This window comes from Falco rusticolus, chromosome 1 (assembly GCF_015220075.1).
Source record: "Falco rusticolus isolate bFalRus1 chromosome 1, bFalRus1.pri, whole genome shotgun sequence".
Lineage (NCBI taxonomy): Eukaryota > Metazoa > Chordata > Aves > Falconiformes > Falconidae > Falco > Falco rusticolus.
The window spans coordinates 7,427,784-7,446,878 of record NC_051187.1 but is presented as its reverse complement, the minus strand read 5'-3'; the positions used below and the strand labels follow the sequence as shown (position 1 = coordinate 7,446,878).

At 57.7% G+C, this 19,095-nt stretch overlaps 2 protein-coding genes across 4 annotated transcripts; both read left to right on the top strand.

Annotated features, from left to right (window-relative positions):
* Nucleotides 1–739: 739 nt before the first annotated feature.
* Nucleotides 740–6,050, top strand: FADS6 (fatty acid desaturase 6). Of its 3 annotated transcripts, none has more exons than XM_037407664.1 (7): nucleotides 740–870; nucleotides 1,096–1,448; nucleotides 2,214–2,380; nucleotides 2,850–3,030; nucleotides 3,914–4,101; nucleotides 4,631–4,810; nucleotides 5,798–6,050. In XM_037407664.1, the coding sequence occupies exons 2-7, from the start codon at nucleotides 1,100–1,102 to the stop codon at nucleotides 5,945–5,947; spliced, it is 1,215 nt and encodes a 404-aa protein (XP_037263561.1). In that variant the 5' UTR covers nucleotides 740–870; nucleotides 1,096–1,099; the 3' UTR covers nucleotides 5,948–6,050. The 3 variants fall into 3 exon arrangements, with proteins under 3 accessions (XP_037263561.1, XP_037263564.1, XP_037263559.1); XM_037407667.1 differs by having other exon boundaries at nucleotides 757–870; nucleotides 1,180–1,448; XM_037407662.1 differs by having other exon boundaries at nucleotides 762–870; nucleotides 1,205–1,448.
* A 3,102-nt stretch (nucleotides 6,051–9,152) lies between these two features.
* On the top strand, nucleotides 9,153–18,562 carry FDXR (ferredoxin reductase). The gene is given in 14 exon segments (XM_037400556.1): nucleotides 9,153–9,760; nucleotides 10,877–10,972; nucleotides 12,171–12,293; nucleotides 12,845–12,958; nucleotides 13,473–13,574; nucleotides 14,878–14,916; nucleotides 14,918–14,982; nucleotides 15,035–15,047; nucleotides 15,205–15,271; nucleotides 15,274–15,288; nucleotides 15,938–16,137; nucleotides 16,414–16,585; nucleotides 17,041–17,214; nucleotides 17,928–18,562. Coding segments are annotated over 14 exon segments (1,515 nt in total). The 5' UTR covers nucleotides 9,153–9,556; the 3' UTR covers nucleotides 18,059–18,562.
* The last annotated feature ends 533 nt before the right edge of the window (nucleotides 18,563–19,095 follow it).

The following is a 19,095-nucleotide window of genomic DNA, read 5'->3' as shown; positions in this document are numbered from 1 at the left end:
AGGAGAAATAACAAAGCAAGAAGACATCCAGTGCCACACCAAGAATCAAAGTGTTTTTAGCCTTCCTCCATAAAGAAATGGGGCTCAGAAGGTCCCGGTCTGTGCACAGGCATCCCCAAAGCTTTTGGGGAGCCTGTGCTGTGTCTGGGTGATTAGTTACGAGGCAGAGATAGAAAAGGGAGGAAATTCTTAAGAAATTCCTAAAAACAGCCCAGAGGGGAAGAGAGACTCTGTGGGTGTCAGGGCTGGGTGCAACAGCTGCTGGGCACAGATTTGGGGTGCCCTGGTCCCTGGCAGGTGTCCCGGGGCTCAGCAATCCCCCCCAGCATAGACGAGGGTGCTGAGCGGCTCCGCAGCAGCAGCAGTTTGGGCAGGCAGCCGCGCAGCCGTGCGCTGCCCCTCCTTCTCGCAGCCGGCTCCCTGCTGCCGGTAAGGCTGCCTTTCTCCCCAAAATCCTTCCCTTGTGGGCCAGGCAACCTTTGCTCCCGCTCTCCGGCAGAAGCGAAACCCTATCCCTGTCCTCAGTGCTCCGCTTGGGTTTCTCGCAGCTATTTCTGGCACTTGGCTCCTTCGCCTCCAGCGTTTCCACTGCTTCTCTCCATCTTTTTTCCACTCCTTCCCTCCTCCGCTGCTCTCGCCTCCCCGTGCCCTCCGCCGAGCATCCTCCCCACGGCCCCGCCACAACGGCTGCTCCCTGAAATGGGCCGCCAAGGCAGATTATTGCCATCGCTAATCTGCATTCTCCCTCCTCCCCGTCCTCCCCTGCTCCTCCCTTCCCCAAATCGTTGCTGCACAGCACCCTGTGCGGTGCCGCTCCGGCTGGCCGCCCTGGACAGCCAACGCTGGGAGAGCCACCGTGCCGGGGCTGGCGTGAGTAGGGGGCTGGGGTGGCCGGGGTGTCCCTGGGGTGGGAGGCTGGGTGGTTCTCTGGCCATCTCTGCTGGCTGCGTCTTCCTCGGATTGTTTGCTTTTTTGGATCCCTGTCCTTCCCACGTCCTTCGGAGGCAGCGGGAGCCGGGAAGCCTGTCTGCGGTGGGTCGGGGTGCTGCGGGTGCTCATCTGCGGGTGCCACCCTGGGTGGCCTCTGCTCGGCAGGGAGATGCCGCTGGAGGAAGGGGACCCAGTGAGGCAGAGGGGACAGCAGGCCAGCGGTGAGGTCAGCAGTACCCCCTGCCTCAGGGCGACGGGGGACCCCTTGCTCCAGGGCATGCCAGCGCCCAATGGCAGCAGGATGGAGGTGACGGCAGAGTGCTGGGAGCTGGAGCCAGCGCTGGGTGACAGGGATGTGACGCCCAAGGGGGCCCCGCCACAAGCAGAGCGACACGAGGAAGCCCTGATGGCTGAGCTCTCGGAGCTGGTGCGGAAGGTGGTGAAGAGCAGCAGCTGGTGGGAACGGCACGGGGTGGACGTCAGCATCCTCGCCTGCAGCTTCCTCCTGCTCCCAGCAGGTAACCTGGCTCAACCCCCCTAAACCGCGGCCAGAGGGGTGCTGGGGGGGTGTCCCACTGCCTCCTCACAGCTTTTGCACTGCTGGTACAACTTTGTGCTGGAAGCCTATTAGCAGCCTATTAAGCCTAAGACAGAGCTGCAATTACCCCTTCACCCCGTGCCACGGGGCACTCTGACCCTGCTGGGAAGCCACAGCAGGTGACAGTGGCACCCAGGGTACAGCCTGGAGTGGGGGACAGTGCCCAGCAGATGGGCACAGGGCAGGACAGTGAGTGGCATGCCCTGCCATGGGGCAGAGAAACCCTGGCAGTTTTGGTGGCAGTGGCCCCAGCCACGGTGAGTGCAGGGGGACACGGTCGAGTGCGGGACTCCAGCAGCATGGTTAGAAAAATGCAGCTGGTGCCTTCTCCTGCTTTTGAACTCCTGGGCATGCTGAAATCCTGGCAGAGTCATATTTGTCAGCAGTGGGATCCCAGCCAGAGCTGCAGGATGTGACCTGGCACCAGCAGCACCCGGTGCCGTCGTGGCTGGAAATGGGCAAACCTTCAGCAGGATGGCGAGCCTGGCTCGTCCAGCTGTGCAGGGCGGTGGGGGGAAGCTTTCTGGCTCAGGTAGTTTAAATACCTGTAACAACATCTGAAAAACAGGTTTAGGGCAATGGCTGGCAGGTTTGGGTGTAGCAACACCTCCAGCCCGGCTCAGATGCAAGGAGGGCTGCAGTACATGTGCGTGGCCGAGCTCCTGCCTGGCTGGTTTCTCCACAGGGCTCCTGTGCCTACGGTCATCCCAGGCCATCCCTTTCCTGGCGGGTGTCCTCACCCTCGGCGTGGTGCATCACACCCTGACGGTGAAGGGCAGCCATCTGGCCAGCCACAATGCCTTGACCGAGTCCAAGTCCTGGAGCAAAGTGTGGGCCATCTTCTTCATTGAGGTTAGCAGGGCTATGGGGTTTGGGTGGCAGCCCCCCCAAAAGTCCCATCAGTGCCTTGCCAGCACCCCCTGAGCCCTTCAGGAACAGCCACTGGAGAACAAGATGGATCCAAACCCTTCCTGATTCATGTGTGGGAGAATTAAATGAAAAGCAACACTTGACCAGGAGCACCAGGAACATCCCTGCCTGTGGGTCTTGCGCTAGGCTTGTGCTGGTCCCCTTGGCTGTGGGGCTGCAGAGCACAGGGCAATACATTGTGGGGAACGGTGGGAATGGTTTCCAGTGCTTAACTCTGAAGAAGTCCATTCTCAGACTGGTTTAGAGCCTATGGAGTGCAGAGCATCTCCCCTGGGTGCCTCTTACTGGGTGCGGAGCATCTCCCCTGGGTGCCTCTCCCATGAGCCCAAGCCAGGCAGTGCCTGACCCTGGCGCTGTGGCTGTAAGCATCACCTCTCCTCTTTCCTCCTAGCTCTGCTCAGCTTTCACAGTCGAGCAGGCCACCTACAACCATGTGAAGATCCACCACGGCTACACCAATGTCATCGGCCTGGGGGACTCCAGCACCTGGAAGCTTCCTTTCCTGAACCGCTATGTCTACATGTTCATCGCACCTCTCACAGTGCCCATCCTAACCCCTCTGGTTGCACTTGGTACGTGTCCCAGCCACCTTGGGACGGGGTGCTGGGTATGCTGAGCTCCTTTCTGTCCAGGTCTCAGCCCACCAAAAGGTCCTGCTCGGTTTGGAGGCATCATATTAACTATGCCAGCCTGTAGGACACAGGTCTGCAGTGAAGGCAGGCGATGCTGCACTTGCTCTGGGGAGGGCATCTCCTGTATCTCTCCTTTCTGCTGGTGCTCAGAAAACACTTCATATTTTCCTGTGCTGGATGTTGAAAGCTCTGGCAAAAGCCATCCTGAGCCTGAAGTGCCCCAGATTTGCTCTCCGTTATTTCAGACCCTTGGCCAAGGCAGGGTTCAGCATCACACGTAGGTCCGTGGCTGGTCAGAGCATCACACAGGGTGCCTCTGATGACTGCACATGGAATGGGGTTGTGGAGGGCAGGATACAATGAGGTCAGGCAGGCAAAGCAGTGACTCGGAGGAAATACTGGTGCCAGAAAACAATCAGGGAGAAAAGCCCAGAAAATACTAAGAGGCTGAGGTAGCCCAGCCCTCTGGGCTGAACAACACAGCTCTGGACAATGCCAAAAGTGCAGACAATTGCTTGGCAAACTGTAAGAAACGAAGACGCATCCAAATCCCTGTGTGATGATGCACAGCTGGACCCACTGCCAGGCCTGCAGCCCACAGGGCACTGCCCTGGCGGGCTCTGGGCTCCAGGCCCAGAACCCAGCAGGTCGGCAGGGCTGGGAGATTGGGGTCAGCCTGGAGGATGGGGAAGGAGAGATAAGGAATGGGCTAGGCTGGGCTGCAGTGTCGTTGGCATGCTGGGCAGCCTGCCCGCTGGAGCAGCAGTGATGGCAGGGAAGCGTCAGCACCTCTCCCATGTGCTGCCTCTTCTTCCTTGTGCAGATTTGTTGAGGAACGTGAAGTGGAAAGCAGCTCTCCGGACCCTCTGCTGCATGTTTCTAGGTCTTTACTGCCATTACTGGCTGCTGCTCCACGTCTCAGGCTTCCAGTCATCATGGTCCGCACTGCTCTGCATGCTGCTCACCCGCTCACTCCTGGCCCATCCCTACATCCACGTCAACATATTCCAGGTAGAGCCCTGAGGTTCCAAGATGTCCCAATGGTGCTGGAGACAGGCCAGCCACCACCCGGCGCTGGTGACAGAGCCCTGACACTGCTGGCTGGAGCTTGTGTCAGCTTAAGGCAAGCAGGCTCAGCATTGCCTCCCTCATGATGATGTCGTCATGGGGAGGATCAGGCTGGTGGTGCTGGGGTGGGAAGTGGTGGCCCTGAGAGAACATCAGGGCAGGTGGGTGCACGGGGTGATGTCCTCTGCGGTGGCTTGCAGGATTCAGGGGGCGGGGTGGTGTGTTTGCAGGTGCTATTACAGGTGCTGGGATGAAGGGAGGCTGGTGGCTCAAAGTGTGGGTGCACTGCAGGGACAGAGCCTGGGTGCTCCTTGGTGGCTCCATGGGCAAACCCAGCTCTGGGGTTGGCAGCCAAACCCCAAAATGTGGCTCAGCCTGGCCAGCACCTTTGTGTCCTGGCATGGCCAGAGCCCCTGCTGGGAAGGGGAGAGATGGTGGGTGTCACAGGGTCCCCATCCTACCTCTCTCGCAGCACATCGGCCTCCCCATGTTTGCGGCCGATCGGAAACCCAAGCGGATCCACCTCATGAGTCTGGGAGTCCTCAACCTGCCCCGCAACATCCTGCTGGACTGGTCCTTCGGCCACTCGCTCATCAGCTGCCATGTGGAGCATCACCTCTTCCCCAGCCTCTCCGACAACATGTGCCTGAAGGTGAGATGGCCCCCTGGGGTGGGTTAACATGTTGTGAGATGACATGGGGACGAGACCAGCCATCTCCCCACCACCTCCTCTCCCTGCCACCAGACCTCCCTGTGCTGTCCCCACCATGCTAGAGATCTCTCGCTGCTTCACAACAGCCCCTAACCCACCTCCCTCTATCCCCACTCCAGTTTCTCCTGGGTTTCCACTCCCTGCTCCTACCCCTGGTCCCAGTTTCAGCCTGCAGCAGCCTCCCAGGATCCTCCCAACTCTTCCCTTGGGAAAGTATCTCCAGTGCTGCACAGTCTGGCTTTTGGTTCAGCCAACGTCCAGGCAAACCTCCTATAATTTTGGTCGTGCCCTTACTTGTTGCTCTGAGGTGTGGCGTGTGTTCCAAACGTGGACTCTGAGCACTGCCCCGGCTCGAGGGGGTCCCAAGGCAGATCCATCTGCTGCCCTTTGGTATCTCTCCTCATTTAGTGCTGTGCATTTATTTTCAGTCTCAAGTCACAGGGAAAAATAAGTAATAGGAACAGAGGGAGCAGGAGCACCAGTGGGTTTCAGGTCTTGCCCTTTGCTTGAGCTCACGGGGCTGGTAGGACCAGCCTCCTGCAGAGGCGTGTTGCAGAGAAGGAGTAATTAAGTTGGCGGCAGCCTCCCAGCCCTGCCATCGAGCTGGCTGTGTGTCCACATTGAGGATAAGTATGGGTGCAAGTGATGAGCATGCGTGGCTGGCCCTCATTAAAAGCCTCATTAGGGCATCTCACCTAATCCAGAGCCCTGCAAAGGCATTTTGCCAGGGTGGAATCCCTGTGTTGCTGCAACTGGAAACTACCTTCCTCTTAATTTTCATGCAAAGATCTTATGGTTGGTGCTCCAGCCCTGCTTTGGGCATGGGGGATGGGTTTTCTGGGCACCTTGCAGGGAGCTCAGCGATGCCTCAGGCTGGGACACTTGTACTAGTGCCACACAGAGGTGACTGTGCCTTTGTCTTTGTAGATCAAACCCATCGTCTCCCAGTACCTGAAGCAGAAGAAGCTGCCATACAATGAGGACACCTACGCCTCCAGGCTCCAACTTTTCCTCCAGAGATATGAGGAGCTGATGGTCCACGCTCCCCCCATCACGGAGCTGGTGGGCATCCAGTGAGGACAGGGACCCAGGACTTGGGGGGCTTGCATCAGGGTTGGTGTTAGCAGGATCGGGGCTACACAGACAAATGCCTCCATAAAGCCATCGTGTAGGAAACATCTCTCCCCAATGTCTTGCTTTTGGCTAGATAGTGATGCATGGAGCCACTGCAGGAGGCGAGCTGGGAGGTGCAGTGCTGGGGACAGAAAAAGGGGGGGTCCGCCCCCGTTATTCCCAGCCAGGGATTAGTTTTATCCACTCTGCTTTCATGCCTGGGGCGGGGAACCCCCCCATCTGCTGGCTGGGGTCTCGCTGCAGCCGGACCATGGGGGATGCGGTGGGATGTGGCGCTGTGTCTGGGGCATCTGGAGCTGGGTCATGGCTGAGAACCACCAGGATCTGTAGGATGGAGCTGCAAATGTGTGGTCAGGAGCTCAGTGAAGGGATGGATCGTGGGAAGGGGGTTGCAATCACTGCTGCCTGTGCTTTGCCTGACTGGAGTAAATCAGTCCCTCCTAGGACCAACGATTTGGCAAATTCAGCCTTAATATGTTGAGGTGGATCTTCTGTATTGTTGGGTTTTGTTGCTGGAGCAAGTCATACTGGTGCCCACGATGCCCAAGGCAGGGCTGGGGAAAGACCCTTGCCCCACATGGCATTATCTGTGTTGGGGTGCCAGAGGTGACCCCATACCTGATTGTTGCTATTGCAAGAATTCAGTAGCAAAATCAGAGCTAAAAACCAGATTTTCCCTGTTTAGGGAGGGTGAACTCGGCCTACTGTGCTGCAGCCAGTGGGCAGGATGCTCACGTGGCTGCTTCCAGCCCACTCTGGGACGCTGTGCCTGGCTTTCCCTGGGCGCTCTGCTGTCCCAGACCTGCAAAACTGATGACAAAGTCCAGGCCAGTGTCGTGGTGGGGAGCTGGCAGCAGAAAAAGGCAACCAGTCCAACTGGGACCAGTGCAGGAGTCAGTGCTGGCTCTGGGTTTGTGAGGTTTTGCTCTGAGCCTGGGGTTTTGCCCTCTGATTTGTGCTGTCCCCCCACCAGGGCTGGACCCCCTCCCAGCCCAGCTGGGATTTATAAGGCTCCACATTGCAAATGTGACCTGAGGCACAGGGGTGCTCTGCCCTGGTCTTGGCCCGTGGCAGGTTGAGGGCTGCAGCGGGCAGCCCGTGGTGTTTTCCATCCCAGGGGTATCACACACCCTGTTCTCCTTCACCAAGTGCGAGTTCATGCTCGCTCCCACTAGAGAAGTATCCTTGTGTGCCCACTGTGAAATGGGGCCAGAGCTGGGATGGCCACAGCATGTCCCTGTCTAGCCAGACCCAGACTCAGGGTGGGGAAAGCTGGCCCTGGACCAGTGCAGTGTGTCCCCTTTGGAATCAGAAACAGGGAATTACTCATTTATTCTGGGCTGGGGCCCGGGGGATGCTGCTGCCCTGGGCTGGTGGCATTGCCATGTCACCTCTAACCAGCCCCATGCAGGTTATCGATCCAGGACATTGTGAAACATTCAAAGGGCAAATTCTTGCCCTTTGAGTATGGGTTACACTGGGTCCATAGGTGGGGGGAAGCCGGGGGAGGTGGCTGGACCAAATGGGCCAAGTGCTCCTGGGGGGGTCAGCTGAGGCTCAGGGATGGCAGAGACCCTCCCCAGAGCTGCCCTCCTGCCTTCGTGATTAATTTCTTAATTGAGCATCTGAATTATGCTAAATGCACCAAATTAATGGTACTCCTGGCTCCAGAGAGGGGGGAGGTGAGCACACGTTAGCGGTGCTTGCAGTTCAGACAGGGTAATCTCAGCCTCACGTGTCCCCGCTTGTGGCCACAAAATGCACTTTCTCCTCCCCTGTTGCAAAGACATAAATTCCAAAACGTTTCTAAGTACTGGTGGGAGCAAGAGCCCTTTTCACAGCTGGATTTCATGGATATTTTTTAACGCAGTGCCATCTAAAGGCAAGTGTTAACAGGTCCTTCAGCCAGCGGGACATGACTTGTGATTTGTGAAACATTTGGATTAATCCCTGTCAGAAGTGACAGACACAGCAGAGGTTAATGGGGAAAAGACGCCCCCAGATTTCTGCCTCAAAAGATGCTCCACATTTAAACTCGGCTCTTTTTTTGTGGATGATACCAATGCCGATATTTGGAACTGAGCCTCCAGCCTCGCCTCTCTGGGCAATGGGGTTGGTAATTGCTGGGCTGAGCTCAGGCTGGGGGCTTGGAACACAGGCACAGGCTTTAAAGCCATCTGAAATCCTGGCCCCTGCTGCAAACACCCTGAAGAAGCGGGTGCAGACAGAGGCATATGGCCGGCTGCCGTTCTCAGCATGCCTTTGCAGAAAGCCATGAACTAATTTTCAAGACTGTGCAAGAAAGCATGTGGGTTTTATGACCCTTATTAAAATCGGCTTCTAGCTGTAAACTCCTTTCAGTCTTAATTGCTTTTAAAAAGCCCTGTTAGTGCTCGCCTGCATGCTTTGGCATCTGTACAACCCTTAAACATCTCCTGGGCCCGCTGAGATTATTTTGTTGCCTGCTGTATTACACTGGGTCTGAAGCAAGACGGGGTGCTCTAGCATGGGAGGTGTAAGAAGTAGCGTTTGAAATGAGCCAAGTGGTGAGAATTAAGAAGGAAGTAAAGCAGGGACCGTGGGGGAAGCTGGGGCAGGAGCTCTGGCAGCAGCATTTATCTGCTGCCTCTGGCAGTAATGCTTTACCCTTTATTGAGGGGATGCTGTGGGTTTCTCCTGGCAAAGGGTGGATGGCTGAAAAGGGGGCAATTAAAAGCAGTCTGAGCATCGTTTTCCCCCGGGAGAACTCTGCAGTTAACCACTCGTGGCAATAAAGGGGCGCACGCTATTAGCAGCCGCACGGATGATGCTGATGCGGGCAGCCCCAGGCAGGCAGAGTACCGCGGAGGCCTTGCCACAGAGAGCGGTGGCGCAGGTGGCCATGAGACGGCCTTTCCTTCCCTACCTCTCGGTGGTTTGACTCGTTTCCGGACAGCCCTGGTGGCAACGGCGTGCCGCCATTGGCTGCCAGCGCGGGGGCGGGGCCAAACGCCATTGCGGGGGCGGGGTTATGCTAAGCATAGCGTTCTGCCGCCTCGCGATTGGTCCACGAGGAGGAGGGGCGGGGCGGCAGCTGTTGGGATGCGACGGGGCGGGGCGTGCTGAAGGGGCGGTATCGCCCCGCGCGGTGAGGGGAGGGGCCTGGCGGCGTCCCGCGGCAGCCGGCGCCGGGGGGAACACGTGTCCCGGCCCGCGGGGCCCGGGGGCAGCCGGCACCGGGGCTACGGGGGAGCTGGAACCGGCCGCTGCGGGAGCCGTGCCCGGCAGGCCCGTGCTGCAGCCCTGGGGCAGCGAGGGGCCGTGCGCGCTGAGGCCCCTCGGGCCGGCACCAGGACACCCCGGTGTGACGCTTTATGGTGCCCCCCCCTCCGGCGCCACGGGCCCCGGTCCTGCTGTCCCGCCTCAGCCGCAAGCACCAAGGCCGCGGGCTTGGCCGAGCGCGGGAGCCGCCGGCCTTGACCTCCCGGCGTTCCCGCCTCAAGCCCCGCGGCGGGGCCGCGCCGCGGGCCGCTACATAAGCCCCGGCCTGCCGCCGCCGCCCGGTTGCGCGCCATGGCCGCCGTGGGGGGCCGGTGCTGGGCCCGGGGGAAGGGCTGCGGCGGGCCGGGGGGCAGCGCCTGGCGCGGCCTGACGCCCCCCCTGCCCTCGGCCTCCCCGGGGCTCCAGCGGCGGCTGTCCTCGGCCGCCCCCGCGCCGCGCCTCTGCGTGGTGGGCAGCGGGCCCGCGGGCTTCTACACGGCTCAGCACGTCCTCAAGGTACCGGGGCGGGAGGGGGCGGCGGTGAGGGCCGGGGCCTGCCCGCTGGGGCTGCCGGCCTCCGAGGGGGGCGGGGAGGGGTGGGGTGGGCTCCCAGCCCCCCCAGCTAGCTCGGCGGCGTTGGGGGGCAGCCCAAGCCCCACGGAGGCCTCCTGGGCCCATTGGCCTGGGGTGGGTGCTGCTGCCCTGCCCCTGGGCCCTCGGGCCGGCCCCGGCCTCGCCAGGCTGCTGCCAGTTCAGCCCCAGCGATATTTTGAGAATCGTATAAACAACAGAGACCTGCCTCGCCCGGAGCTGTTGTCACCCAGTGGGTGACAGGGAGCGTGTGGGACCTGCTGTGCCTCCTCCCCCAGCTGAATTAAGGCCCTCGGGTGACCCTTCGCCTGGGGTCTGTAATCGCTCCCGCTTTGGGCAGTCGGGTCTCTGTTGGAAAATGAGATCCGAGCACAGAACTGGGCTGCTGGCACCGACCAGAGATGCAGCAGCTTAACCTCGTCATTAAACTGTGCTGTGTTGTCTCTGGTACGTGTTGGAAAATAGCTCTTACTAAGCCTCAGGGACAAATTTCAGGGCTGCTTAATCTCCGAAGAGGCTGACTCAAAATACAAGATAACAAAAGCCTTGCGGCAAAACATCTGTCTAAAGCTCCGACCCTGAGGTGACTCGGCTCAGGGGGAATCTCAGGGCATGGGCACCTCTGCCAGGGGCTGGCAGACAGCTTGGCAGGTCCACCAGCACCCAGGGTGCTGTGCTGGCTGCTTCCCAGCCAGTGTGGGGGCTCTTCCGTCAGCCCCCTGGGTGCTGGGGAGCCACCAGCTTAGTGTAGAAGAGGAACTGTGGGGTGGGCTGGAGGATGGAGCCCCCCATGAGATTGCTTGATGGTGTTTGCAGTCATGCTGTCTGCTACACCTTGCCATCTGAGCTGGCAGTAACAGATACAGCATCATCTTGTGCATAGAAGAGTCTGGAAGAGGCTGTTTCTGGCCTTGGTGCAGTGCTCCCTCCTGCCCTGCATTTCCCCCAGCAGCGGGTGAGCACTGCGTGTCCCTGCGGAGCTGCTGGGCTCACGTGGCCTTTCTGTCCTCATCCCTTAACCATGATTTCCTTCTCCTGCAGCACCACGGCGGGGCCCAAGTGGACATCTATGAGAAGCTGCCTGTTCCCTTTGGGCTCGTCCGTTTTGGGGTGGCCCCAGACCACCCAGAGGTGAAGGTGGGTTGCAGGCGAGGCAGTCGCTGTCCTTTGTGGTGCCTCAGGGCTTGCCGTGGTTTGGGGCCGTCACACTGGGGAGGTCCAAATCTCTGTGTCTGTGCTGAGACCCAGCCAGACCATGGCCAGGTGATATGGGATATCTGGTATTAGGGCTCTGGACAGCAGGTCAAAACCAGGGGCTTGTGATGGGAAGTGCTGCTCCTGGTGCTGGTGAGCGTGGCCTGCAGCACAGATGGGTTTCTTTGTACCAGGAAGCTTTATGCCAGCAGGATCTTGACAACTCGCTGCAGTTGCTGTTTGCCTCTGCTCAGTCCGTACCTATTCTGGGTGCCTGGGAGCACCCAGATCTGCTATTAGGGGTGATGGAGTTGGGCTGTCGGTGGCTGGGCAAGGAGAAGTTGAACCAAGTTGCTCTTTGAAATTTTCATTTGCCGTGCAGCAGGTGTGAGTTGTACCCAGGGGTGTCTGCTGTGTCTGAGCTGGGGTAGAGGTGGCTGGAGTGGTAGGACACAGGAGAACCAGGCACAGCAATATCTTGTGGTGGTTTCCTCTCATCCCTGGAGATCCTCAGACCAAAATGCCTGGATCCCGTTGAGCTGAGAGAGGAGGAGTGGACATAATGGATGTGGATTTGGGGCAGCATATCCGTCCTGTTACAAGGCTGAGTCTGGCTGGGGCTGCAGGGGAAAAGTGGTTGTTTTCCTGTGTGGCCCCAGTTGCTCAGACAAAAGGTTTTCGGCACCATCCTGCCCTGTGTTCTGTCTTGATGACACAGGTTTCAGGAAGGGCTGAGATGAGAGGCTGGCAGAGGTGGTCTGGCAGGCAGCACCCTCAGTGGAAGAGGTTGTTTGGTGGAACTCCTTGCAAGCTTCACCTTTGGGAAGTTTTCTCCTACAGTAGGGTTTACTCAGAGGGGCTGAACGTATGGAAAGGGTCCTCTTTTCCCCAGGCGGGTGCAAAAAATGGGTTTCCCTTTCTGCAAAGGGTGTCGGAAAGAGCGCCAAGTCGCAGCTGTGCTTATCTTCCCCATGAATTATCTGCAGCCGTTGTTAGATAAGAGTCTCAGAATAACTGACTCGAAGAGGGGGTAAAGCATCTCAAGGCTGGGGTGTCAGGAATGGGGACCTGCTGACAGCAGCAGGCCTTGGCCCCAGCTGTGGCTTGAACATAACTCCCCGGTGCTTGTTTGATCTCACAGAACGTGATCAATGCCTTCACGCAGACAGCGCGCTCGGAGCGCTGTGCCTACTACGGAAATGTCACCGTGGGGAGGGATGTCATGGTGGCCGAGCTGCAGCAGGCTTACCACGCCGTGGTGCTGGTGGGTACCGTGCCTCAGAGCTGGGGCTGCCTGAGCTCCCCAGAAGTCACAGGGAAGGTCTGCAGGGTTGTTCCCTGCTGGGATCTTGGGAAGGGGGTTTGGATGAGGCATTTCTGGGTGCCTCTCCCGGCCTTGGGACAGCTCAGGTGCTATGGAGGCTTGTCTGAAGCCTTGCACGGAGCATGTGCTGGAGCGTGGCATCAGATGCAGCTCCCTGAAACCCCCCTGCAAGGGGCGGTGGTTGAGGAACCTCTTCCCCATGATGGGGGGGGGTGGTCGATACCTATTTCAGCCTGACATGGATTTGTCTCTCCTGTTCAGTCCTTGGCTTGTTGTGCTCTGCCTTGGCCTGAGGAGCTCAAGTTTGGCCCTGGAGCCCTGGGGGATGGGGTGGAATGAAGCTCCTGTGCTCGGGCTGTGTTTAGCCCCAGCCCCCGGGAAGGGTTGGCAGCTGTGCAGGGTCCCCAGCAGCATCTGGAAGGGGAGATTTGTGTTTTGGTATCAAACTCTGCACGCGGCAACATCTCTGACCATGCCTGCTCCCTCTTCAGAGTTATGGTGCTGAAGATAACCGGGTCCTGGGGATCCCAGGTGAGAACCTCTCCGGTGTTTATTCGGCCCGAGAGTTCGTGGGCTGGTACAACGGGCTACCCGAGAACCGGGATGTGAGTACAGCGGTGTGTTTTTGTGTGTTTCCCTGTCCTGCATCCCAATGCAGGCATTCAGCTCCAGATTAAGTCCTGAAAGGCCTGCAATTGGAAAAGATTAGCAGGCACCACGTTAAATCCTTCTTAGATGGTAGAAATGTGAACAATTTGCACATCAGTGAGAGCGGATTAGCTGGCTCTGTAGGTTGGCAGCACGTTTTGGCTGGGCCAGATGGGAACCTGGGGGGGTGATGCTCTGCTTTGGCCTGAGGAGGTTTTTTTGGTTAGAACGGCTCCTGTTCCCAGAGGTGCCATCCCAGGAAGAGAGGGATCGGGATCGGCTGGGGTGCCCAGAGCAGCTGCCTTGCTGAGTCTGCTGGGGGAGGAGGCTGGTGTGGAATTTCCCCATCTGCATCTCCTCTTTTTGGGGAAAAGAGGGTTGAAAGGGAATTTGAGTGGTGGGAGCAGGTCTGGAGGGGTGGATATCATGGAGGCTGTGTGGATTTGCTCACAGCTGGGTCTTTGCCCACAGCTGAAGCCCAACCTGAGCTGTGAGACGGCGCTGATTCTGGGTCACGGCAATGTGGCGCTGGATATTGCCCGGATCCTCCTGTCCCCGCTGTGCCTCCTCAGGGTGAGTCACAGGGGTACTCCATGCCATGAAGGCAGCCTGGGGCCCAAATTCACTCCCTGCTGGGTGGGTGCTGGTTCCCACCCATCTCAGCAAAATTTCAGACTCTCCTGTCTTTGGGATCGTTCCCCAGGGAAGGCTGTTGCCTCTTGGGTGCACCCGTGGATTCTCGGTCCATAGGGAGTGATCCCAGGCTGTGTCTGTGCCGTGGGTAACACTGCAGAGCTCTCTGGGTTGCCTTGCTGATACCTAGAAAGCTGGGCACTGAGCTTCATCCCTTCCTTTCCTACAAGAAGCAAAGGAGGAGCTGCTTGCCCTTTCCCACCAAACTAGAAGTTTCTCCTATTGGGATTATCTTTTTCTGCTGTAGCTGGGGGCAGAAGCCTGGCTTCTGCTGGTAGCACTGGGCACACTGGTGGCTGGTGGCCCTTTCCTCCTCCTGCTGTGCTCCCCTATAGACAGCTGGGAGGTGGTGTGCACTAGCTGCTCTGTACAGCTGCTGCCCCAGACGCTGGCAGGAAAGGCCCTCCCTCCTGGAGAAACACTATGAGGTTTGTTACAGCTGTGCAACAACTTCCTGTAATAATATATAAATTAAATTTACAAACAAAACAACTTGGAGGCAGTGCCAACCAATGGCTAAAGCCAACTGGGAAGCAGTGCTGTGAAGGACACGGCACTGGAAATGAGTGCCAGGCTGTGCAGGCAGTTTCCTATTAAGAATATTGGTCTGAAATAGTTTATTCTGGTTACCTGGTGTCCCTTCTATTGTGTTTTCTCTGGAAAAAATCTTCTGATCTACACACACACGTTTGAAACAGAGCATGGAGTCGCTGTGAGGTGCCAACTGTTGGTTGAGCCCTGGTGATGCTTGTGTTTGTGCTTGGAGCTGCCTGGGGTGGGTGGGCAGGCAGTGGTTTGAGCTGTGGTTTGCAGTGGGTTTCACCCAAATCCCTGCAGATCCTGAGCTGGGAAGTCACCCAACAGCATCTGCGGGCACCCCAAAATTAAGATCACTGGAAGGCTTTGCTCCATTAGCCCCAAGGTTAACTGCTTGGGTGGATCCCCCAAGGCAATCTCACGAGGTGCTGGCTCGTTACCTCTAGTGCATTATGGCCTTGGAAAATACATTCAGTGATGAGGGACCAGCTGTGCAAATAGCTCTGTGCAAAGGGAGATGACTTATTTTCCATCCTCGCCCAGGCTCTTTGCATGCAGAGCCTGCTTTTCTGCTGATTTTTCACCTTCAGAGGCTCTGCCTTCCCCCAGATCTGCCCTCGTCCATTCTCCTGTCTCTGTTTTGCAGAGACAGCATCATGACAGCTCCCTGGCAGCTCTCGCCTGCCAGCAAGGTGAAGCGTGTCTGGCTGGTTGGGAGGCGGGGACCTCTCCAAGTTGCTTTCCTATCAAGGTACGGCTGAGGGTGCTGGAGGGCAGCGGTGTTTCCCACTGTGGAGCACCAGGCTGCCTGTCCTGGTGGGGAGAGGGTGGTTTCTAGGGATGGTGGGGGGACCCAGCATCTTCCTTCCTGCACCCATATGCTGGCTCCTAGCCTGGACTGCTGGGGAAGGGGGCCTGGGGCTCTGGATGGCCTCTCTGTGCTGGAAGTACATCTTCCTGCCCGCAATTCTAGGAGCTGCGGGAGATGATAAACCTGCCTGGTACCAGACCGTCCTGAACCCCTTCTGACTTCACAGGCCTCAAAATGCTGTTAAAGGTGAGGAAGTGTGCCATCCTTCTCCAGGCAGGCCTCACCTGACAGGCGAGTGTCCAAGGAGCGATCGGGAATGCTCAGAATGTGCATCAGAGAAATTCTGCCCTGTGCTTAATGCATGATGTGAAAACTACGTGAGCATGGTGTGGCTTGTCCTCAGAGTGCTAGGGAGACCATGAAGACAAGGGAACAACTTGTTTCTCTTGTTTCTCGCAGCTACTTTGCTGCTTGTGAGTGATATACGCTCGAGTGATAAGAGCAGGAGGTTCAGGAGGGCTGGGGGAACCTTGCGACGGAGAGATCCAAGGCTGTTGATTTAGAGCTTACCTGCAGAGCTCAAAGAAAAACACTGAATTTAGGGGTGTCCAGAGACTTGGTGTTCTCCACAGGCTGCTGCCTCTGAGTACCACTTAGACAGCAAAATCACAGGCTTTGATTTGGTGTCCCACTGGCCCCAAGCCTCAAGAGGTTTCTGGTCACTTTGACTTGCAGTTGGTCATCTCAAAGTTCTCGGACTCGCAGTGGCATGACAAACTCCAAATAGACGCCTGCTTACCAAACGGACACTGCCTTGACTTGGCCTTGGCTCTGTGCTGTCCCCCAGGGGGCTTTTGCCATGGTTCCTGTCCTGAAATTCTTTCTCTCTTCCTAGATGCTCCCAGGCCCAGGAAGCGACTGACTGAGCTGATGATCAAAACAGCCCTGGAGAAGCCTGAGGAGAAGACTATGGAGGCACAGGCAGCGGCACCGCGGGAGTGGGGTCTGAAGTTCCAGCGCAGCCCCCAGGAGGTGCTGGCCACTGCTGATGGGAGGCAGGCGAGGGGCATCCGCCTGGCCCTGACCCACCTGGAGGTACGGGCTGGTGGCGAGGCTGGTATGGCCCTTGGGAATCTCTCCAAAGACAGCTTTGTGTTCCCTGGCTGCTTGGAGTGGCTGCTGGCAGGCTCTCGGGGAAGCCGGTATTACTGACAAGAACCTTTCCCCTTCGAAAGGGAGCTCTTTCCACACTGCGCTGCAGAGAGACCTTTAGCAAATACCCAGGGATCAAGGATGCCAAAGAGGACCAGAGGAGGCTGCTGCTCTGCATCTGGTGACCGGTGCTCAGCAGCCTCTTCCTCCCTCTCTCAGGGCTCGGGTGACTCTGCCAAAGCCGTCCCCACTGGAGATGTGGAGGAGCTGGAGTGTGGGCTGGTGCTCAGCAGCATCGGCTACCGGAGCCTGCCGCTGGACCCGGCGGTACCCTTCGACACCCAGCGTGGTGTTATCCCCAACAGCTCAGGCAGAGTGGAGGGTGTCCCAGGTCTGTATCCGCAGGGATGTGCGTGGGACATGCTGAGCACAGCTGGTGGGTCGGGGGCTTTGGAGTGGGAAGCTCCATTCACCAAGGGCACACATGGCTGCATGCCTCGGTCGGAGGGTGGAAGCTGAGGAAAAGAGCCATCTCTGTCAGGCGCTGAGACCTGGCCCGTTCCCAGCTCGTGTTAGGGGTGTCTGGTTTTATGCAGGGTGGTTTTACTGGGCCTTGGGGTCTGTTGCTAAAGCGATACAGCCCGTACGGCTGCTTAGTGCTGGTCTGCAGGTACACAGATCCCTGTGACAGCACTGTCGAAGGGCTGCGCTCTTCCCACCACAGGGGTGGATGCTTCCACCACCCAGTGCTTGATGTGACACCCAGGGACAGGGCAAGGACTTGCAGCCAGGAGGGTCCATGGCCACGTGCTGGACCGAGCCTGGCTGCTCTGTGTGCCCGTGCAGGTCTGTACTGCAGCGGGTGGGTGAAGAGAGGACCCACGGGCGTGATCATCACCACCATGAATGACAGCTTTGACACGGCCCAGTCTGTGCTGGAGGATCTCAAGATGGGCGTGCTGGACGTGTCCGCCTCCAGAGAAGGCTTTGGGGCCGTGGAGAGCATCCTGCACAGCCGAGGTCAGTGGGAGGGGGTGTGAGCTGCTATAGCAGCTGGCGTGAAGGTGTGATGCAGCCCAGCTCCTCCTGGATCGGGGTGTCCTGGGGTAGAGAGTCCTGCAAGCCAGTTTTGGGAGCGGAGTCTGAACCGTGGAAATGTGTTGTGCTGCCGTTGCATTGCTCCCAGGAAGAGCAGGACTTAATTCTCTCAAACTCGGTGTCATTGCTAAGGTTAAGGACCGCTTTCGGGGAAGGGCCATTAAAAGCACAGACCTTGGATAAAGTGTCACCGTCAGCTGCCTAGACAGTGAACTGTTGCTCTTGAGTGATTTTCCTAGTAATCCTTCCAGGAAAGTTGGGGGCAAGATTAAAATGCCCAGGAGAGTAATTTGCTGTTGCTGTGTTTAAAGGCATTCATTTAAAGTGTGTGTGGTTTGCCTCTTAACTGCCTGAGGTTTAACAATGAGCTGGAAGCGTTTTGTCCCCTGAGGTGGTGCTGTGCTCGCTTCTGTTACGGCTCACAAAGGACTGGCTGACCGAGCCAACTGGAACCTGCCATCCCGCTCCTCATGGTGTTAAAAATTATTATTCCTTTGTGATTCTGAAGTTGGATGCTGTGTCAGGAAAGGGCAGGGTTTGCTGGCACATCAGGTCCCTGCTAATGGGGAGGTGAGGCTGAGCTCAGTTTTACTTAACAGTTAAGTTCTCTCTCCTGGCTCTCGCCATCACCACAGGGGTCCGTCCTGTTTCCTTCTCGGACTGGGAGAAGATAGATGCTGCTGAAGTGGCAAGAGGCAAAGCTGCTGGCAAACCCCGAGAGAAGATAGTGGATCCTCAGGAGATGCTGCAGCTGATCGGTCACTAAAGCAGCAGTGATGCATGGCACTGGTCCAGCTGGTACTATCCTGTGGCAACGCCAGCAGGTTACTGGGAGCGCCAGCAGGTTACTGGGAGTGCAGGGTTTGTGCCCTGGGGCTGGTGGCCACTGGAGAGGTGTGTGACACTTTAACCTCTCCAGTTAATGATGAACTCTGGGTTCCCAAAGTGAATGTCTCAAAACATCTGAGGCTGCTGGCTGGCCCCGCATCTCTGCAGCTGGCTGCCGCTCCTGGGGGTGATTCTTGTCACTTGTGTCCTTCCAGCATTAATGCATTGGCTGGCGCGGGCAAGGGGAGATGTGCACCTGGCAGGGGTCTTGGCCAGGTGCTTTCCCCAGGACAAGTCACACACAGAAACTTCCTTGTGTCTTGCTGCGTCCCCTTTAAGCCTCCAGCCAAATGGTTGCCTTGTCATTTGTGCCCAAGCAGTCGTCTTTTAATAATAATTGTTTTTTAAATAAACCTTTCCAGGAAAGCTAAATTGGACCTACCACTTGAGTCTGGCTTCTTTGTCTGTGACTGCCTTAATCTCGGAGCGGCCAGGCAAGCACCGCGTCTCCTACCGACACATCCCAGGTCAAGGCAGCTCATCTCGCTTGTTGCGAGCTCTAGGCAAGGGCATTCATTTGCGTTCTGCCTCCCACAGTTAGAACTCAGGCTCTGCCGGGGTTTATCTTGTGGGGTGGTTTGGGATAACGAGCGTGTAATTGCCTTGTTCCGGATCATGAGGTATCCTGTGTTCGCCGGTACCTGCCAGCACTGACTGGTGCAAGCAATGCCTTGAGCCCTTTCGCTTCATTCGCTGCTGGGGGTTTTTTTGGGTCTGTGTGTTTTGAAGCTTATTAAATGCTTCTTTTAGCCCAAATTGACTATGGTGACGGTGTCAGGTTTTAAGCCAGATTACAAGCCGTGAGCTGTAATCTCCTCTTTATCTGTGGCGCAGGGGCCGCGTCAGCGTGGCCCCCTCCCCTGGCCATCCTGCCACCCACGCTGTCCCCAGCCTCTGCAAGACTGCATCTGCTCC